The sequence below is a fragment of the Tenrec ecaudatus genome, chromosome 15 (genome assembly GCF_050624435.1).
Source record: "Tenrec ecaudatus isolate mTenEca1 chromosome 15, mTenEca1.hap1, whole genome shotgun sequence".
Taxonomy (NCBI): domain Eukaryota; kingdom Metazoa; phylum Chordata; class Mammalia; order Afrosoricida; family Tenrecidae; genus Tenrec; species Tenrec ecaudatus.
The window spans coordinates 25,737,443-25,758,432 of NC_134544.1; the positions used below are offsets into that span (position 1 = coordinate 25,737,443).

Below are 20,990 nucleotides of genomic sequence, written 5' to 3' on the forward strand. Positions count from 1 at the left end.
AGATTTGCATTTTCTTTGTAATTGCGAGATGTCAATCCCACTGAGTTAAACTAAGATTCACAGCAGCCCTCCAGGGCAGAGCAGACCTGCCCCACGGGGCTTCCAGGGCTGAAATGATGACCTCATCTTTCTCCTGAGCAGGAGTGGTGTGGAGTAGCTGGTGGGTTTGAACCACTGGTTTTTGGTTAGCAGCTGAGTCTTCCATCACATGATCATGTTGGAAACCCCTAGCATTGGTGAAGTAAATTTAAAAGTCCTTAAGACATCGCCATAGACAGGGTACAACTAGGGAATTAAAATCAACATAGGTGTGTACATATGTAAATATATTAATTCATAAAAATAGAGGTATCGGCCTATATACATATATTTATATGGCATTACATTGAGGAAGTGGATGGACTTTGGGCATCTGCTCAAGCGCTCCCTCAATGTAAGAACACTTTGTTTTAACAACGTGGAATTCTCTAATGCTCACCCTCCTGACATGATTGCTGAAGACAAAGCAGGTGCATACGCAAATGTAGCAAAGAAAACTGATGGTGTCTGGCTATCAAATGATATAGCACCTGGGGTCTTAAAGGCTTGAAGTTAAATAAGCAGCCATCTAGCAGAGAAGCAACAAGCCCACATGGAAGAAGCACACCAGCCTGTGTGATCATAAGATGTGGATGGGTTCTGGTAACAGATATCAGAAGACCCAAAACAAACAAACAAAAAATATTGCTGAGAATGAGGGGGCGGGGGCAGAGAGGATACCCCAAACCCATCTGTAAACAGTGGGGCATCCCATCACAGAAGGGTCACAAGGAAGGGATAAGTCAACAGAGCACGGTATGGCACTGATGAAGCACACCGATTCCTCTGGCTCTTTGAGGCTCCCTCACCCCCCATCATCATGACCCCAGTCCTACCTTTCAGTTCGGGCTAGACCGTAGCATGTGCACTGGTACAGCTCAGAGCTCACAACACGGAACCCAGGTCAGAAAAATCCCTCAGACACAGGAACTTCAGTACTCAATACCAGGAGTGTAGGAAGAATGTGGGGGTGGGGGCAGGATATGAAAGAGGAACTGATCACAATGATCAACACCCAATGCCCCCAACCCCACCCAAGGGGGACGAACAACAGAAACCATGAGGGAAGACAGCATGGCATAAGATATGAAAATAATACTTTATAATTGATCAAGGGGTCATGACGGTGGGAGGGAGGGAAAAAAAGAGGAGCCGATACCAAGGGCTCAAATAGAAACTCAATGTTTCGAACATAATGATGGCAACATATGTACAAAGATGCTTGATAAGAGGCCCCATAAAATGATCTTAAAGAGAGCAAGTTCTCAAGATAGCCTAAGCACCTGTCTAAGAGGGTCACAATTTAGTGTTGAGTGTCGTCGGCTCGATTCCGACTCATAGCATCCTGATGTACAAACCGAGGAGGCACTGCCTGGTCCTGTGCCGTCCACGTGGGGAGACCACGTGGAGCTCACTGTGTCACCACTGAGGGCCTTCCTCTTTCCTGCTGTCCTGCTACTCTGCCAAGGATGCTGTCCTTCAGGGCCTGGTTCCTCCTGAGAACACGTCCCAAGGACGGGAGAGCACGTTTTGCTGGCCTCCCTTCGAGGAAGCCCCCCCAGCCTTGCCTCACACAGATCGGCCCCTTCCTCAGCAGTCAATGTCCACGCAGCATGTTAAGACACCATCATTCGAAAGCATCGGCAGCTCAGGGTAAGGTGACCGAAAATAGCACTGCTTGGCTCCGATCAACCTGAATCGCAGAGACGTCTTTGCTTCCTAACACTTTGGATGGGCCCAGCACAATGCTCCAGCTGTTTCCTTGACTGCGGCCTCCCCAGTGTGGATTCAAGTGAAAGGAATCTGACAGCTTCATCTTTTCTGTCTCTCCTGATGTTGCCTCTTGGTCTGGCGGAAGACTGTCTATTCTCATTTCTTTAGCGTAATTCCAGTGTTTCTTCCCTCCTCCTCCCCCGCCCTTCATGTGCGCACACGTATCTTTGCCCTCCCCCAGACGCCCTCGTTCTATCCTACTTCACCTGACTTCTCCACTTCCTCTATTACACCCACCTTCTCACACTGATCTATAAAGGGCCCCCCACCCCATGCTTTTCTAACCACGTAGTACAGCATCCTCTTGTTCAAAAAACGTTTGTGCTCAAAGCTCTTTACATTTTTATCCCCACAGCCCCGTTCTCTTTATGAGTCGGGGTCCTCTCAGACATCTGCAGGCTCCATGAGCTCGCTGTGTGGGGCTGTTGTTAGGAGCAACCTGTTCTTCTGAGAAGGAGCTGATGATCGTTGGCATATCAACTCACACCTGGATCAAAAAATAGTCTGAGTGGGAGCAGCTCAGAGCCGTACAAGATCAGCTGGAAAATGTCACTTGAAAGTAGGGGAGACAGCCACTGTTCTCCTTTCCTTTTAGACAGGGGGTCCTCAAACTTTTTAAACAGGGGGCCAGCTCACTGTCCCTCAGACCCGCTGGAGGGCCGGGCTATAGTTAAAAAAATCTGTGAACAAATTCCTGTGCACACTGTACATTTCTCATTTTGAAGTAAAAAACAAAATGGGGCAAAAACACACGGCGGGCTGCATGTGGCCCGCAGGCCGTAGTTTGAGGACCCCTGCTTTTAGTTATAAAGGAGTACAAGAGTGCACAAATGGTTAACACGCTCCGTTGCTAATTGAGAGGGTGGTGGTTCGAGTCCAGCCAAAGGCATGTTGGAAGAAAGGCCTGGCTATCTACTCCCCTGCCCAAGCCAGCCATAGCCAACCTCTGGGGCTCAGTTCTTCTTAGATGTATGTGGGGGGTCACTGTGAGTTGGGGTTACTCAATGGAAACCCAAACCAATCGAGTCATAGCCACCCTACAGGACAAGGTAGCATTTTTGAGACTATAACCTTTGACTGTAGCACAAAGACCATCTTTCTCCTGTGGAACGAACGGCTGGTGGTTTCAAACTGCTGACCTTGCAGATCACAACCTAATGCAGAACCACTGTGCCACCAGGACTCTTTTTCCATGGCAAGAGCTACTATTGATTTTTAAAGGCTCTGGAGGGAATCCAGGGGAGAGTGGCCAGCTGGGAGATTATTTCAAGGGGCTACACTGATGAGGAGGGTAGAGAGGACGGGGGTGGGGGGGGGGTGGGGGGGGGAGGGAAAGCCCAAGCTAGAGAGAGCAGCCTTTCAGGGAACCAGCTCAGACAATCAGCAGGTGAGGACACCCATCCCTCTTCCTGCCTGCTCGTCCCCACCTCTCGCACCAACACAGCCAGGTCCATAGCTGCTTAGCATGTTCATGTGAGCACACCGCAGACCCCTTCCTAAAGGAGACCAGCCCCAAGCCCCTCAGTACACATGCCACTCCCATTTCTTCCATCGGTTCAAGCTGAGCAGATGGAACCTACGCCTTTCTTGATGCCCTCTAGGGACATCAGCCTCCGGACTCTCACTTCATACAGAAGATGCATCCCTGAAAATCTGGGCCCCCACTGGGAGGAGGATCCTGATTGTTTAACATACACACGTCTAAAGGGAACTTGCTGAACATCTCTTAGCAAAAGAACCAGTAGTTTTGTGATGCGACCCAATGTCCCTTAGTTAGCTACCCAGCCTGTACTCAGGTGGATTTGGTGAGCTTGAATCAAGAGTTACATCTCAGGAGCAAATCCACCCAAAGGCTACGATGTGGGCAGAGCCGCAGTGCTGTGGAGGAGGTAGTTTGGTGTTCTGGCTAAGCAATGTTTAAGCCGAAAAAACAACAACACCCCAACAACCCCCAACACACCCAAGACGTTTTGTTCCAACAGTGGCAGCCGAGACTATTTCTACAATGTCCTTGCTCAATTTCCTGCCTTCACACATCGTGCCCAACGATCAGAACTTAATTTCTGATGCGGCTTCCTCAGTTCCTGCATCGCTCTGGATTATGGTCTGCTATGGTGCGAGGCTGCAGGTCAAAAAGGAGCAGCCATGGGGAAGGTAGGCGCTCGGTCTATAGCATGTTCAACCAGGAACGAATCTGGAAGCAAAATCAGAGAAGAATGAAAAATGCCCGCCATGATGGGGTTGTCTTTTGCTTTAGATCTCAAAGCCACATCCAGATCCTACCTCCCACATATCATTGTTCCCCAAGGTCTCTCCAGGTGGAAGCTGTTGTCAGCTGCCACTGGGTAGTCTCAAAGCACAATGGACTAAAACACTGCCCTGTCCTATGCCATCTTCAACATCCGCAGTGGATCAGACTATTATGACTTATAGGGTTTTATGATTTTTAAATTTTTTTAGGTTTTATGACTTTTAGCTGATATTCAGAAGTAGATCACCAGGCCTTTCTTCCTCGTCTGTCTTACCCTGGAAGCTCCACTGAAACCTGTTTGGGCTCATAGAAACATACAAGCCTCGATGGCCTCATCTGACGACACATTTTGGTTTTTTTAAATCAGCGATGCTGGCGAAGTCCCAGGAGACAATGTTCAGACGTAAGAGATAAGACTCTGCAACAGAACAAGGATCCAAAGGGCTGGCATCAGGCCCAACAGTTGCCTGAAGCTGAGAAGATGAACTCAACTGGGGATAAAATAAAGCCCTGAACTTAAGTTAAAAAAAGAAAATCAGCCGCATCAATGTAAAATGGAGAACACCGAGCTTAACAGGGGCTCGCTCCTGCGCGGTCATTGTTAGTACATTAAGAGATCATGAGGGTGCCTAAAACACCCCAAACAAACAACTCATGGGCAGCATGGAGAGGGTATCATTTCCAGAGCAGAGCTGTCACACTCCCGCGGGTACCAGGCTGGTGAAGCCACAGAGCGGCTCAGGAGGACACATTAGGCAGGGGGCTGATGAAGAGGAGGTCACCAAGGAGAGGGTCCACCCTGGAAAGAGCCAACCCATGGGGAGCGTGGTCCCTGCAAACCTGCCCTCGGAGGGTGCGGCTGGGCACCGAGAGCCGATTCTGCTATCTACTAGCTGGGTGCCGGTGGGCCCCGTTACTCTCTGTCCTTCAATGTCGCACCTGTAAAATGGGACAACAGCCCTGGTCACACACGGTGGTCATGATGATGAAAGTGGTGCGACTTGGGGCAGTGCCTGGACCTCATGGCGTAAGACGGGTGTTCCAGCCTGCAGGCATTTAGAGACAAACCGATGATGTCAGGTATTTGAAAGAGGCCTGCAGGGAGAGAAGCCATGCTTTCTCCTGGAAGGCTCTTGAAGACAAGACTCAAAGCAGATGGAAAAGGAGAGGTGTGGTATCTTCCTTAGTTAGGAAGCGTTCAATGAGTCAGACCTTGTGAAAAAGATGAATGAGCTGCACAACCCCTTAGGGGTCCTGTGGCAGGTAATCAAATAATCACAATGGTGTGGGGATGGGTGCATTGGGCACCCCGAGGAAGGTGTGAAGCACCCAGAGGAAAGCTTCACCAAGGTGGGGCATTTGAGCAGGGGCTTTAGGAACAAGGAGGAGTTGAGGGAACCGCATGGAATCAGAGATGTCTCCAGGTATGGTATTTTCCAGAGAAAAGATGGCTGCGGTACAAGGTGACTGGTGTGTGTGTTGGCAGGCGGGGGGTGGGTGGGGGGTGGAGCGAATGAAGCCAAAGGTAGAGACTGATGGAGAACATAGCCGTGTGACCCAGAATACCCACAGCAACATGACACGGGTCTCTGAGCCTTCCAGTTCCCCAAGCCATTTCTCAATGTTGACCACAGAAATGGCTGAGTGAGAATATGATTCCATCCTGTTTTCTAATCGGCCTTCTTATGTGTGCACGCAGGTCTAACCTGCCTACAGGATGGGAGAATGTCATATTCCTGAGACATATATGACGTGGAGTGCTGAAGTGGAGACTCGAACAAGGACTGGTGATTGGGGTCCTCCCCACCGAGCCCTAAGATCCTTTCTGGGAGGGAGTCCTTTCCAGAACTGGCTCAAGTCTGAAGGGACAGAGATGCACATTACCCAACCCTCATACGGAGGTGCTCCCGCTGACTATACCTAAGGACACCCGTGAAGGACCTTCTTTGGAGTCCCAGGCTCAGGGAACGCGCAGAAGAGTGCTTCCCTTCGAGGTGCTGGCCATCTAGGTGTGACTATACAGGTAAGCCTTTGCCCTGTGTATTTCCAAGATCACTGACCACACAAAACATCCCCTCCCTGGATGTTAGGGCTCATCATTTCTGGCCATCAGGGAGTAACTGGTCAGCTGATTCTAACTCATACCAACCCTGTCGGCTGGAGAACCGTTGCTCTGGCACTTTTGAGCCTACAGAACTTTACGGGTGCAGACAGCCTCACTTTTCTGTCCCAGAATGGTTGGTAGGTTTGAACTACAGGCTTCGTAGTTAGCAGCCTGATGCTTAATCCACCGCACCACTCCTGCCATAAGCAACTGAAAAACTGCTACATGTGTAGCAGGCACTGCACAACAGGCTGCAGAGGAACGCTGAGAGAAGGCAAGCAACTGCAGGGAGCCGAGGGTTCACCCTGGCATCTGTGTGGGTAGATATCCCCTCACAGCCCAGAGCAGCAGAAACATGTAGAACATGGTGACCTCTAGACTTGGGCAAGTGGAGACTGAGTCAGGGGTTGCCGATGTGTCTGGAGCTGAAGGGACAGAGTAGAGGGCCAGAAATTTGGGTGGATGTTTCCATAGATTTTTGGCTAAGCACTGCATTATCTATAAAGTGAGATTTGGGCAATGTGTCAGAGAGTAGCTTCTTTGGAATGGAGGACAACAGAGATAGTAGAGATAGCAGGGTGCTGGGGGGCCCTGTCATCGAAGTCTAGTCCTTGCTAACATTCCAAGCATTTAGATGAAGCATCAGAGGGACCAAATTGGAGGAGTAAGAACTCTACTCTTCACCTGCCTAATACCAAAGCCCAACACCAGCTCTGCCTTATGAAAGCCTAACACCAGCCCTACCAGCACCAAGTAGAACCAGCAACAAATAAAACGTCTGCTAGGACAAAATGCAGCGGTAATCAAAAGCAGACAGTACATTTCAGAGCATCAGCTGCAGTGTCAAATACGCAACCAAAAATTACTAGAAATTTTGGAGGAACAGGAAACGTGACCCAGATTCAAGAGAAAAAACAGGCAGTCAATAAAAAACAGACCCTGAGATTTCCCAGATGGGAAAAATTAGTCAAGACTTCACAAGCAGCTGTTTGAAATATGGCCAAGGACTTACAGGAAAATATGGCCTGAATGAGGAAACAGATGGAGCCTCTCGGTGCACAAATGGAGGCTCTTGAAAAACAAAAGAAAACTGGGAATTCTAGAACCGAGAAGCACATCATCTAAAATGAAAACTTCATCCAAGGAGCTTAACAGCAAATGAGCGACGGCAGAAGAAAGGGTCTGTGAAGTTGAAGGAAAAGCCAGGGAAACGATCCATTCTGGAAAATAAGTGTAAGAAAAGATTAGGCAATCTTTGGGGGACAATATCAAGTTAACATATGTATAATAGCATTTCAGAAGGAGAAGAGAGAGAAAGGTAGGGGGCAGGGGAAACAACAACATAGGTTGAACTTGACCAATGTTTGGTGAGAGAGAAAAAAAACCCAACTTGGCTATAGACTCAAGAAACTCACCAAAAACTCACGGCCCTTGAGTTGATGCTGACTCACAGTGATCCTACAGGACAGGGTAGAACTGCCCCTGTGGGTTTCTGAGACTGTAACCCTTGACAGGAGTAGAAAGCCCCATCTTTCTCCCAAGGCGAGGCTGGCGGTTTTGAACTGCTGACCTTGCAGTTAGCAGCCTAACACATAACCATTACAGACCAGTGAGCCCCAAATGGGATAAAGAGATGGGAAACCAGGCCCGGGCATATCACAGTCACACTGCGGAGAAGCAAAGAACAAGAAGATCAGAGGCATCCAGAGAGAAAAGACGCATTCCATCCAGGGGAGCCGGGGGTACACGCAGAGCTCAAGACGGACAACTTCAGAAACAGCGTTGTGTGCCTTCCAGTCGATGCTGATGCCTAGCGGCCCTGTAACAGGGCAGGGGTGAACCCACCAGGGCTCTGCAGGGCATGTGCCCCCTTAAGATCACAGCTGAGGAAGCTCTGAGCTGATGCCATGCCTGGTGCTGCAGATCCCTTGGGATCTCCTTGGCTGAAGTCTTTATGGAAGAGGTTGCCAGGCCTTTCTCCTGTGGAGACCTGGGTGGGTTTGAACCATCAGCCTTTGACATAGTGGAGCTTGTGCTGATCCAGGGCCAATGCGTGGGACCTCTGACTACTTCTCTGCTGATTGGCAGGGGCCTGGGTCTGGCCAGTGGTTAAGGATTTCAAATATCACCCTGAGGCGAAGGGAGGGGTTTTCTAAGGGTCTGGGGGGACACAGAGTGAAGGTCCGGCAGTGGGACGAAGCCCAGAGGCACAGAAAGTCAGGAAACTAGCTTTCCATGTTTGAAGGTTTGGGGACACCTGACTCTGTAGCACCGACAGCCTCTGTTCTAATCTTCTGGGTCATGCTTTCCCCCCTTAAACAGGGATATTTCATAGGCTTTTACATACACCTTTCAGCTCCACTGATTTGGAATAATGTGCTTAGTGGTTTAAGGAGAGAGTGACCTTGCCTGCTAGCTGGGCATTCAGTAGCTTGTCCTCTCAGGAGCCTTTCTTCCTGAAGCCCCTGTCTCTGTGGAGGGCTGGGCCCCTGCCAGCACCAGCACTGTGGCCCTGCATCGTAGTGGGAGGTCCTGGGAAAACCTAGCGGTGCATGCGTCAGGGAGAGGCTACTCAGGAAAGGAAGCCCACTTGCAAAGGCCCCGTTTGAGCCATTGAGAGGAGCATCCATCTTTTGGGGGTCAGTCTCAATGAAATGTGTCAGTTAAGAACGTGTGCTATGCGTCTGACCAAGCAGCAAGGGAGAGGGCATCTAGTGGGGATGGTATCTGGGTAGGGCATCCGGAGGGAGGGTGTCTAGGACAAGGAGGAGGCTGTCTGGTGGGGCAGGGTATCTAGCGGGGAGGGTATCTACTCTGGGGGCGGCGTCCAGTCCAAGGGGAGGGGGTGGGGGAAGGTGTTTAGTAGGGGCGTGGGTCTGAGCCATCAGAGGCAGGCAGAGCGGCCCGGAAAGGGAGCAGGGTGGTACAGCAGTGTGTTTGGGGGCAGGGCCTTTGTCAGGGGCTCTGTGTGCAGCATCACAACGCCCTCCCTGCACCCCAATCTGTGGCCTGGAGCACCCATAGTCTGCTGAGCCCTCCACCAGACTCTCCACTTCCCTCCTCCGTGAAGCCAATGGCACAGGTTTGAAATAGCCCGAATCAGGATTGACTTGGCAGCAACGGGGCGAGTGAAGTCGTTGATACCAGAAAAGTGTGTGGCCCCCCAAACCATCACCTGAGATCACGTAACCCCTGTTAGAAACCAACCCCAACCAGAACTAGCATCGCTGCTGGGTTTGGGCCCCGGTGTGTGCTGTGCTCCCTGGAGCCCGTGTGAAGATGGGATGGCTGGATGGGAGATTCCATTGCGATGTGGCTGAGGGACCACAGTCATCCTGCCCGAAACCTTCCCCAGAATCCCACTGGACCCTTCCTGGTGTCCCCAGCAGCTCCCAGTGTCCCAGCGGCTCCCATTCCGAGTTAGGGGCAGTACATGGCCTGTCACCCTGCGGACGGGATAGGTGAGAACCGCAGCTCAGAGGTCTCAGCAACACCGTGGGGGCGGGGAGGGGGTGAATCTGGCTTTCTGCTGATTGGGGGGGGGGGCACTCCTTAAAGAACCACTCCTTCAAGTTAGCATCAGGACAATCGGGAGGGGGCCTGGCTGGAACACAGATGGCTGGCACCCTCCCCCCTCCCCCCCACTGCCCCGACTCCTGACCAGTGGGTCTAAAATGGGCCCAGAGATGTAAGGGGAGAAGGAGAATGTGCTCAGCTGCTAACTGGAAGGTTGGAGGTTCAAGCTCCCTCAGAGGTACCTCAGCAGAAAGGCCTGGTGGTCTCCCTCCGACAAAGCAGCCGTTCGAAAACCTCACCGAGCACAGTTCTGCTCTGAGCCACCCGGGATTGTGGGGAGTCTGAACTGCATCACCCGCACTGGGTGCGCTGGCACGATGGGGCCTCAGAGCATGCCTTGCCAGCCAGTTCCCCGGCAAGGCGCAGGGGAGGCCCAGGCCCAGGCACTGAGACTTGTTGATTTTTCCGGACTTTTCAGAGAGGCTGTTGTCACTTTAGGGGGAAGCTTTCTGATGACGAATGAGGGAAGAGCAAGGCGGGCGGGGGTGGGGGTGGGGCTGCTATGAAGCAGGGGACGCCAGAATAAAACCGATTTTGCAGAGGACCCACCAACATGCCTGAGCCTCTGGATGCCCGAACCCCCACAGGCCCCAGCCTCTTTCTCTCCCTCAGTATTACTGCCCTGTTGCCTCTGATGGGAAGGCAGGGGTCCTTCCTGGGCCCAGGCCTCCCCCCTCCCCCAGCAGCCCCTCCTGGGAGTGAGGATCGCCCCCACCCCCACCCCCCACCTCTGCCAGATTGTGGTCTGTGAGCCTCTGTAAACTCCCCAGGGATTCCAGTGTTTCTTAGAATTTACACAGGGCTCGGGCAAGTCTTAAACAGACTAGCCCTCCTTTCCTGAGCTCTTTCTGCCGCGTAATAAGATCAGTTCCAGAGGAAACACGCTCTGATCTCCAGCAGCCATATTTTCTGAGCCTCCAGCAGCAAGGGGCTCATTAGGGGCCTGGGCCCAGAGTGGCAGAGGGTGGGGAGGACTTGGTGCTGGGCCACAGGCCACGTTGCCCTGCCCTGGGGTTGGGGAAGCCTCCATCGTGTCTGCAAATGGCCCCCTCACCCTGGAGGGGACAGTGACACCTGGGGGTCTGCCTGGGGTTGCCCCGGCACCCGACTAGGCAAGAAGGCCTGTGAGTGCTTCCTGCCTGCTGGAGCAGAGGGCGCTTGAATAGCGAGGACTTGCATGTGATGCTCTGAATAAACAGGAGGGGACAGTCACGCCCAGGCAGGTAGGACCATGGAGGCGCAGATGGAAATGGTGGACGTAGAGTCAAACCCCGTGAGCTGTCTGTCCTCTTCCCTCTGCCACTCACGGTGGGGGGTGCTTAGGAAGCTCTCCTGTCATGCTAGCCCCATCCCCCCACCCCCGTTCCATCATCTATGAAGTGAAGGAGATGAGGGAACATGTCCTTTCCCAGATGAGCTACCCAAGGGGCAGAATCTGCCCGAGGTCAGGGAGTGGTACGGCAGAAGAAAGTCCTGGAGCTCTGCTTCCACGAAGGGTACAGCCAAGGAGCTAATACCAAGTGCTCAATACAAAATACCGTACATACTCGAGTAGAAGCCGAGTTTTTCAGTGCATATTTAATGCGGTTTTCGTGGTAAAATTAGGACCTTCGGCTGATATTCGGGTTGGTTTATACTCGAGTATATACAGTAATTGTCTAGAAAAGAATGATGGCAACATATGTACAAATATGCCTGATACGACTGATGTATGGATTGTAATAGGAGTTGTAAGAGCCCCCAATAAAATGATCTTTTAATAAAAAATAGTCTGGCCAAGACAGCCCAAGGGAGCGACTCTACCGATAGGTCACCATGAGGAGGATCTCACTTGATGACAATGAGGTTATTATTATTTTTTCAGATCTTGAGTGAGGCAAGGGCTAATGACCGCAGGCTGATGTCTCCCATGACGTCTCTGCCCAGAGTGTCCTACCCCTGCCACCCACTGCCCATTCCCCTCCCCCAAGCTGTGCAGCCTACAGGGATGTCAAGTCACCCTCTGCACCCCACAAAGGCCTGCGGAGGACGTGTGGGAGAGTGACGCACCCAGAGAGTCGCTTGAAATTCCAAAGTCGCTTGAAATTGGTGCTTACGGGCGACTCAGCCCCTTGCTGTGGTCAATTCTGACTCAACATGACCCTGGAGGACAGAAATGAACTTCCCCGGGGGGTTCCCAAGGCTGTCCCCTTTATGGACGTGCACTGTCATGTTGTTCTCCTGTGGGCTCGGACTGCGGGTCTCTCGGCTGGTAACCGAAGGTTTTAGGCACCCGTGGTTTCAAACTTCTGATCTTGTGGTTAGCAGCCCAGTGCAGAACCACAATGATGTCAAGCTAACAGCAAAAAGTGGAGGAGGGAGGCCACAGGGTGAGGGCACGTGACTCCTGAGCTCACACAGAGGGACAGGGGTGGCAGGGACACCTACGGGACCCCCAACTGGGTCCTATGATCTTGGAGCCAGTCTGAGAAGTGCCTCTGTCGCGAAGCAGACAGCTGTGGCTGCAGCAGAGCTTTTCCACCCCAGGTAACAGGTTCCCAACTACGGGCCCCCGCACACCATCCTGGGAGCCTCTGTGACCCCATGCTGCTGTCCCGCTATGGGGTGTCCTCTCGTGGCTCCAGCGCCAGACTGGCTCGGGCTGAGCTCAGCAAGTGCTCTCTGGTGGCTTCGGTGCTGCCTGCCATGCTGGCTGGACAGCCACGGTCCCTTTGGATCTGACACCACAGAGTGGAGCTGCCAGGACACACATCCCTGCTCCTGCCAAAGACGAGGAAATAGAGGCCCCAGAAGGTGAGCGATGGGCCATGCCCAAAACTTGCAGTGTCGCAGGAAGCTGAGACTCCCCACACTCCGGCCCCTCCTTCCACGATGCCTTCTCCTGAGTTTTATCACAATACCCAGTCTTTGCCACCAGATCTTTTTTTGTTGTTGCAGACTTTACTGAAGGCCTGGTACTAATCCCACCCTGTCATCCACTCCCACCCAGCAGAAGAGGTCCTGTTACTATTCCCAAAATGCACTGGCTTGGTTCATTCCCACCCAGAAGGTAGGCTGTGTACATCCTGGGACTAAGACCATCCTGGATCCCTGGTCCACTGGTCCTCCAGAGGGAGAGAAGGTGGAAGCACAGGGGACATCAGGGGGACCCAGGGCACTGCTTTTTCACCAAGCACAGGCTTGCTGACAGACGGCCTGGCCGTCAGGACGAGGCGCAGAGGACAAGCTCATGGTCCAGGTGGCTGAGGCGTGTGGCACAAGAAGCCACAGACAGCTAGGCTGGAGCCAGGAGCCTCACCCCTTGCTTTTCCAGGTGCCCACCTGGAGCAGCTGCCCAGCAGGATCAGTGCCTCTCCATGTGCTGTGACCTTCAGCAGCCAGCACAGAGAATGTGGCGCTTCCAGGGACAGCTGAAGAGCATTCATGGTCAGGGCCCCAGGCCCCTTCTCTAGCCCTTGACCAATAGCAGTTTTCCAGGTGCCTACTCCCTGGCAGGGAAGGACTGGGAGGAAGACAACTGTCAGTCGACCAGATGGGAAGGGATGGGGCCCTGCAGGTAAACCCCAGTGCCCAGGTTTGTGGCAGCTGGAGCTTGCAGTCCCTCAGGTCAGGCTGCAGTAGTACCATCCCAATAACTGTCATGTTGGTGTCACTGTGAGGGATCAGGGCATGCTGGAGCCAGAGTCCCCGCCCCCACTAGAAAATGCACTGTGAGGACTACTGGGTTAAATGCTGTGCCCACCACTGAGAACAAGACCTGAATGGGTATGCTCTGAGGAGAGAGGACCAGGGTATGAAAGTCTGCTCTGATGGCGAGATGCCTCCTGGGGAGTCCCGAGCAGAGGACAGTGATGAGAGAGTTAGGAGGACAGTGAGGAGAGAGAGAGAGAGAGAGAGAGAGAGAGAGAGAGAGAGAGAGAGAGAGAACAGGGAGAGAAGAAAAAGAGAACAAAGAAGAGAATCAAGAGGAGGAGGGGAAAGAAGAGAAAGAGGAAGAAAGGAATAGGAGGAGGAGGAAGAGGAGGGGAGAAAGAGGAAGGAGAAAGAAAGGGGACAGCAGCTAGATGCATAGCCACCAACTACTGCAGGCTAAAGCCACAGAGCATGGGAGTTGGAAGAAATCTTAGCGGTCATTTGGTCCAAACCCCTCGTTAAAGAGCCAGTTATTGACTGTGGCCAGTGGCTGAGCCAAGACCAAGACTGTATTCTCGCCCACCCCTGTTCACCCCACCAACAACTTTGCATGTCAGTGACATTTCAACCTTCTTGCAGTCTCCCCCATAGACTGACCTGATGACCCCCCTCCCTATGCCTGGTTCCTCTGGGATACCATGGACCTCCCGGGGTTCCACAGACACCCCAGTGGGCGGTGGGGTGGGGTGGAGGGTGGGCGCTCCAACCAGACTCACCTTGTGTGAATAATGCTGGTCGACTATCCTGGCCAAGCCGAAATCGCCGATCTTGAGCACGAGGTCTTCAGTGCTGATGAAGATGTTGGCTGGCTTGAGGTCCCGGTGCAGCACGTTGGCCGAGTGGATGTACTTGAGGCCGCGCAGCAGCTGGTACATGAACAGCTTGGCGTGCTCCTGGCTCAGCGTGCCCTGCTCCAGCAGCCGGGCCAGGTCTGTCTCCATGGATTCCTGGATGAGGTAGGCCACGCTGAACTTGAAGAGCTCCCCCTGCAGGTCGGTGCCCCGGGGCCCCAGGACCTCGTGAACCTTCACGATGTTGTCATGGTCCAGGCGCCGGATGATCTTGATCTCCCGGAGTGCGTGCTTCATGCTACGGGCGTCACTTAGGGTGATCTTCTTCACGGCCACCTTCTGGCAGGTCCTGCTGTCCACGGCCGACAGCACCAGCCCATTCGCGCCGAAGCCCAGGGGCTGGAAGTCCACGAAACGCCCGCCAAGGTCGTACCCGTAGACGCTGGCAATGCAGTCGTCCTTCCCGGCCATCGTTGGCTCACTAGCGCCGGGCTGCGTGCTCGGTGAAGGAGCAGTTGGGGGAGGCCAGGTCCCGGCTGGTGGCTTGCTCAGCACACCTCATTCTGTCAAGTCCCCAAGCAGAGGAACCCTGTTCCTCCTGGAAATGTCACTGCCACCAGGTGTCTGGGGACAGGAAGGGTGTATGTCCATGCTTGCTGAGCTGCAGGCACTGGAGGATCAGAGTCTCCCTTTAGCCCCGCAGGGGATGGCTGCCCAGCACCTCCTACATACCCCAAAGGCTCCTGGAAGCTTGTAATGGCTCATGCTGCTTTCAACGGGTGCATCTTTGGAATGCTCATTATCTAGGCGAATGTAAAGTTTTTCTAGCCTCATGGAGTTCACGGTAAAAGATGCAGAAAATGCTCCCCTTCCAACTCTCTGTTAGAGGAGCTGTCTGAATCGCAGGCACTGCAGGCTGAGCTGCGCTCGGTTACCTTGAGATGGTCCAGAGCTCAGCTGTCCCAAAGCCGCCAGCTGCTGGGCAGCCGCTCTCTGCATCCCGAGCAGGTCAGAGGTGTGGGATCCTAGGGGCTTTGAGCTACCTCTGCCAGCTGCCCTTAGAGTCTGAAAGCCAAGCCAGCCTGGTGAGCCTGGGCGAAGAAAGCTGCAGAAGCAATCACGTTCAACTCGCACTGGAGCCTCTGTCCCAGGGGAGCTCAGCGGCCAGACCAGGGTCCTCCAGAGGGGTCAGGCGTGGACTGCCTCCTCTTGCATTCCCTCATCCACGCCGCCTGGTGCGAGACCAGGGTCCGCCGGACCCAGAGAGGCACCAGGAGCAGAGCATCTTCCGGACCGAGCCTCCTTCCCTGTCAATGAAAGAACGCCGGGTAAATTTCCACACTGTGGCTTCCAACACCTTCCCACTCGCCTGTCTTTTGTTAACCAGCCCAAGTGTTATTCGATCCGTCCAGCCAGCTGAAACACTGCTTGCTCAGGGGATTCCGAGCTTGGCACTGCCCGGCCACCCACCCGCTGCACGCAGTGCTGCCCTGCACAGAGCGAGAAGACGGAGCAATTTGATAAGACCTGCAGAGGCGCACCTTCAGGCAAGCGCCTGCTGGAGAAAGCCTGGGAGCGGACGCTGGGGGTGGGTGATTGCCAGCTCCGACCTTTGTGAAATTCACCCACCCTTGCAGGGTGGGTGAGAGTGGAACATAACCAGCTGCAGGCAGAAAAGCAAGGCTCCATCGTCCTGTTTTCCCACATGGGCCCTGTCCTTTGGTGTGCCAAGGCCTGAATATTTTACAAGTGAATTTGCCAGGGGCTGAGATTTGTTCACATTCATATCTCTTCTTTAGCGGAAAGGTGGCACACACACGCATGCAAACCAAACTACAAGGGAATTATATTGCCACCCAAAAAAAATAAGAGAGAGAGAGAGAGAGAGAGACACTTTGGCCTACCAAAGCAACGAACAGACAGCACCCCACTGGGAAGACATGAACTGTCCTGGGAAAGATCAGGTGCCCAGCTGGTTAAAGCTTCGCTTCCCCTGGTGGCTGCTGACGTAAATTGCAGGGATAGGATCCACAAGAGGAGAATGCAAACTCACTCAAAAACTCACTGCTGTGGAATTGATGCCAACACAGTGACCCTGTGGCTTTCAAAGACTGTAATTCTCTATGGGAGCAGGAAGCCTCATCCTGCTCCCGAGGAGCAGCTGGTGGCTTGGAACCGCTGACCTTACGCTTAGCACTTGTAAACGGCTACATCACCCCTGGGGCGCCAGGTAAATTCAGACTCTGTAAGGGAAGGCCAGGTCACAGCTTCTGTGGCTACTGTGATGAATCGGGCGACCCCTGTGAAAGGGTCGCTCGACTCCCAAAGGGGTCGCGACCCCCAGGTTGAGAGCCGCTGCTCTAGAACATAGGGATCACTCAACAGATGTAACCTGCTGCTGCTTCCACTGATGTCAACACCCCCCCCTGATTTACATGTAGATAAGAAGGACCTGGAAGCCTGATAAAAAGCCACGTTTTCAGCAATTCTCCTCTGTGTTCTCTCAGTGCATTACACCCAGCCGCAAAATGATCATTAAAACAAGCCTCACTGAGCCTCCAGCCGACGTCTGTTCCTAGCAGTGCTCTAGGGCGGAGGAGTAGAACTGCCCATGTGGGTTTCTGAGGCAGCAGATCTTTACGAAAGTAGAAAGTTTCATCCTTTTTCCTCAGACTGATGTCCTTGAGCTTAGCAGTCCAACCCTGAACCCACTACACCACCAGGGCTCCTGCAAAGTGTTTATAGACTTAGAAAAGTTCAGACCGGGGAGCAATCGTACAAGCCGAACAGTACTGCCCTCCTTGGCTCATTGAGTGGAGGGCCACGAGTGATTTCACACAGGCCGAAGAAGAATCAGTACACCGGAGTTATGGTGCTGGGGAAGAATACTGAACATACAACCGACGGACTGCCAAGAACAAACAGACCTGTCCTGGCAGAAGTACAGCCAGAATGCTCGTAAGGGGCGAGGATGGCGAGATGTCGCTTCATGTACTGTGGACGTGTTGTTGGAAGAGACCAGGCCCTGGAGAAGCCCATAGTGCTTGGTAAAGTAGAGCGGCAGCCAAAAAAGGGGTAGGTTCTTGACAAGAAGGGTTGATCTGCTGCAAGCATGGCTCAGCCACAAGGACCCTGGTGAGGACGGGGAGATGTTTCACTCTGCTTCGCACAGCGTTGCTACGAGCCAGACGGGACTAGATGGCACCTCACAACAACAACAACAACCTTCAGTGGGGAGGGTCAGACGTTCAGGCACCCTGCCCCAAACCCCTTGCGTAAATGGGGGACCGCCCTTTTATGAAATAAGTGGGGTCTCCCCCTCCCCGTTCTCAAAATAAGTGTTGGAATGCTGACTCCTCTGCCCGTAGCTGTAATTCTGCTTGGGAACAGGGCTCTCTTTGTTACGGTCACCAGGAGGACGGGTTCTAAGTCAAGTCACTTCTGCCTTGCACCCGCAGCAGCTACGACACAGAGACACATGCAGGAGAAGACAGGCGCCACGTGAGCCTCGAGGCTTGGAGCCAAGGAACCCTGGGAGGCTGCCGGCCAGGCAGGACTCTCCGTGGCCAAGACCCTGACTTGGACCACTACCCTCCAGACCAATGAGAACATAGGTTTCTGATCTTCAAAGCTACCGCTTGTAGTGTTTCTGTCACACCGGGGCGCAGCCCGCATGCCAGCTACACTTCTGATAAAAACACAATTGTGGTCGAGCTGCTCCTGCTGCAGATGCGGACCACTGAGGCTCACAGAGCTTTCTGGGTCCGGGGAGTGAATGGGCAGAAAGAAAGACCACCCACTCTGTCTGAGACAGCTCTGGCACCACGGGCCATCCGGTGCGGGTGAAGACCACCCCCCTCCACCACCACCCACAGCCACACACACACCCAGCCACAGTCGGGAAAGGCAGTTAGCCTTCCGATGCTCACACCTCCTCCCACCCCTCCCCCGCTCCAAGCGTCAACCGAGACAGAGCCAAGCACCCAGTCCCTCAGAGGATGACATCACCGGCAAGCTGGGGGCCGGATTTGCCGGAGATAAGCTGCAGCACAATGCATCTGTGCATAATTAAGAAGGGATTTATTTATTTAAAAACTCTTTTTCCTTTGTTGGGGGAGGGACAGTCTGCCTTTGAGAATGAGTGTGTCTATGTGTCTGCGTGTGTATGTGGTGGTGTGCATGTGTGTATGCATGTGTATCTGTGTATATCTGTGTATGTGTATGTCTGTTGCGTGTGTGTCTGCGTGTGTGTCTGTCTGTGTCTGCGTGTGTGTGTGTGTGTGTGTGTGTGTCCGTCCATCTCCTCTAGGGCCTTCCTCTTTCTCCCTGCCCCTCCATGTTACCAAGCAGGTGTCCTCCTCCAAGGGCTGGTCAAAGGGTGTAAGACGAAGTCTTACCATCTTTGCCTCTAAAGAGCATTCTGGCTGCTACTTCTTCCCAGACAGATCTGCTTATCTTTTTGGAAGTCCAGGGCACTTTCAGTATTTGCCGCCAGCACACAATTTACTCAATTTGGACGCTTATGGACTGAGTTGTGTCCCCTTCCAAATTGTGTGCTGCAAATCCTAACGTCTGTGTCGGTGGTTCTAATCCCACTGGGGAACGGCCAGTAGGCAGCATCTGCACAGGGTGTGTGTAAACCGGTCCCTTCTCTGAGCTAGGAAAGAGATGAAACAAGCCAGGACAGAAGCCCAACATGTGACACACTAGGCCAACTGGGTTCCCAAAAGGAGTAAGCTCATTACGTGTGTGACCAGGATGGCCCGAGAAAGATGTCATAACTGTCCAAATGGCCCTTGGCAGAAAAACGTTACCCACCCTGCCACAGGGGAGCAGATGATGAAACCCTCTCTGCCTGTGGCGCTGCAGCTGTGACCGCCCAGTGGTGCAACGAGGCAAACTCTGGCCGTCTTCTCCGGGAAGGATTAAAACCACTGCTGCACAGCCAAACCTGCACGGCCGAAAGCCCTGCTCCCAAGGCGTCTCCGAGGCAGCAAATCCCCATCAAAGCAGACTGCCTCATCTGCCTCAGGGCAGTGGCTGGTGGGATTGAGCCGTTCCGTTGCTTTTTAAAAACCCATTCTATTCCCACACCAAGCCATCAGGATCCCCGCCAGTCCTAGCTGGAAGCACAGCTCAGTTAATTCTAAAATAGGGAAGCACACGGGCCACGGACAGTTACGTGCCACAGGTGGGCTGTGGATGGGTGTGTGCGGTGACCACAGACAACACCCCTGGCATGTTGAAGGGACACACTTCCCCGCCCTGTCCAGGGAGCACCATGCCACCTACCCACCCGGTTCCGTTCACAAGTCCTCGGTTTCCTAGAGAATGGCGTGTGTGTGTGTGTGTGTGTGTGCGCGCGCGCTGCTACGTGGGGAACTGGTGGGGGCACCCTGTGCCTCCATCACCCCAAGTGGGGTACAGAGGTGAGAAACCAGCAAGGACAGGGACTGTCGGCACATTGCAGGCACTCTGGGTCTGGGCTCTGCTTTTCCCGCAGTTACGTAACCAGCCAGGGGGACAGACACCTCAGCGGGCTCCTGACAGATGAAAATAGCCCTGAGAGAAATCCTGGCTGTCTCACTGGAGCTCAGGCCCACACGTCCCCCCGTGGGGGGACGCAGGAGAAGGGGAGCAGCTGGGGGGAAGCCTGGGGTTCCAGTTGCCACGGAGACAGCCTGGCGCTCAGAAGGGTGTGCGCGTGCCCAGCTGAAACCTGGCTGCTGCCTGAGGACTCCTGCGATAGTTGACTTTTTTAGGGACAAGGGGAAGCCCGCCCTTCCTCCCTCCCTCCACGGGCTCTTTGTGAAGGAAGGAGACCAGGATTGCAGATGCCCTCACGTTTTAACCAGAGTAGGTCTGACCAGGCGTTCCATCCAGTGGTGTGGTAGTTACATAATCTGTTGTCAACTTGAGAATATTAATAGTGAAGGGGTGGAGTCCAGCCTGTCAGTCAGGTCGAAGCTTGATGACCTCATTTAGAGGAGCTAAGGAGATAATGCACTGGAGCTGAAGGAGCCACGTGGAGACCCACACCAATGCTCAGATGCTTACAATGCTACTGGATCCACCAGACTTCTCACCCACTGGCCTGTGATCTTCCTCCACTCAGTGTCATTGCATGTGTTTTGTGAGTCTGAAGAGGACTTTATAGATTGCTATCAGACATATGGGCTTAGATTGGACTTATGGACTTGATCTGGACTGGGCTGGAATGTTTTCTCAATGTTCAATTTCCCTTTCATATACACATATGACTGTCAATGAATTTGTTTCTCTAGTCTACCCAGACTAACAAAAGTGGGGTCCCCTTTGGAGTCCTGTGGTGTTTTCCTGGGTTTGGAAGAGGGCAGAGACCCCCCACCCGAAGGCTGCGCTGCTTGGGGTTCGAACATCCATTCTCCTGAGCGTGCTTCAGCACCCACAGCCCACTGTGTCTTCCCTGGATCTGACAATGCCTCTCTGTCCCCACAACTCTCAGAAAGCATGATGGGAAAGCAAGTTGTCATCGGCATTAGACGAGTACCTACTTTCCTTGGCCTTGATCTTTCCTTGGTCTTGCCCTCAACCCCATTCACAGGACCACTTACTCCCACCTGCAGACCAGCCTGTGGAGGGATGCCTGAGGAGTCCTGGTTTGTGGCAGAAGATGAATTGTGGTGAGTCATCTTGCTTTTAGACCGGATATCACAAGGAGGGATCGGGTGTGTGGCAGTGACCC

The 20,990-nt window shown here is 53.3% G+C and overlaps 1 protein-coding gene across 2 annotated transcripts in view; it reads right to left on the bottom strand.

Annotated features, from left to right (window-relative positions):
- MAPK4 (mitogen-activated protein kinase 4) overlaps positions 1 to 14,743 on the bottom strand; it is a 46,995-nt gene extending 32,252 nt beyond the window's left edge. Inside the window, exon 1 of one of the 2 annotated variants that reach the window (XM_075533035.1) lies at positions 14,192 to 14,743. In XM_075533035.1, the coding sequence (XP_075389150.1) occupies positions 14,192 to 14,737 (546 nt within the window). In that variant the 5' untranslated portion in view covers positions 14,738 to 14,743. The remainder of the gene's footprint in view (positions 1 to 14,191) is intronic. The other variant, XM_075533034.1, reaches the window with a different exon arrangement.
- Positions 14,744 to 20,990: the final 6,247 nt, after the last annotated feature.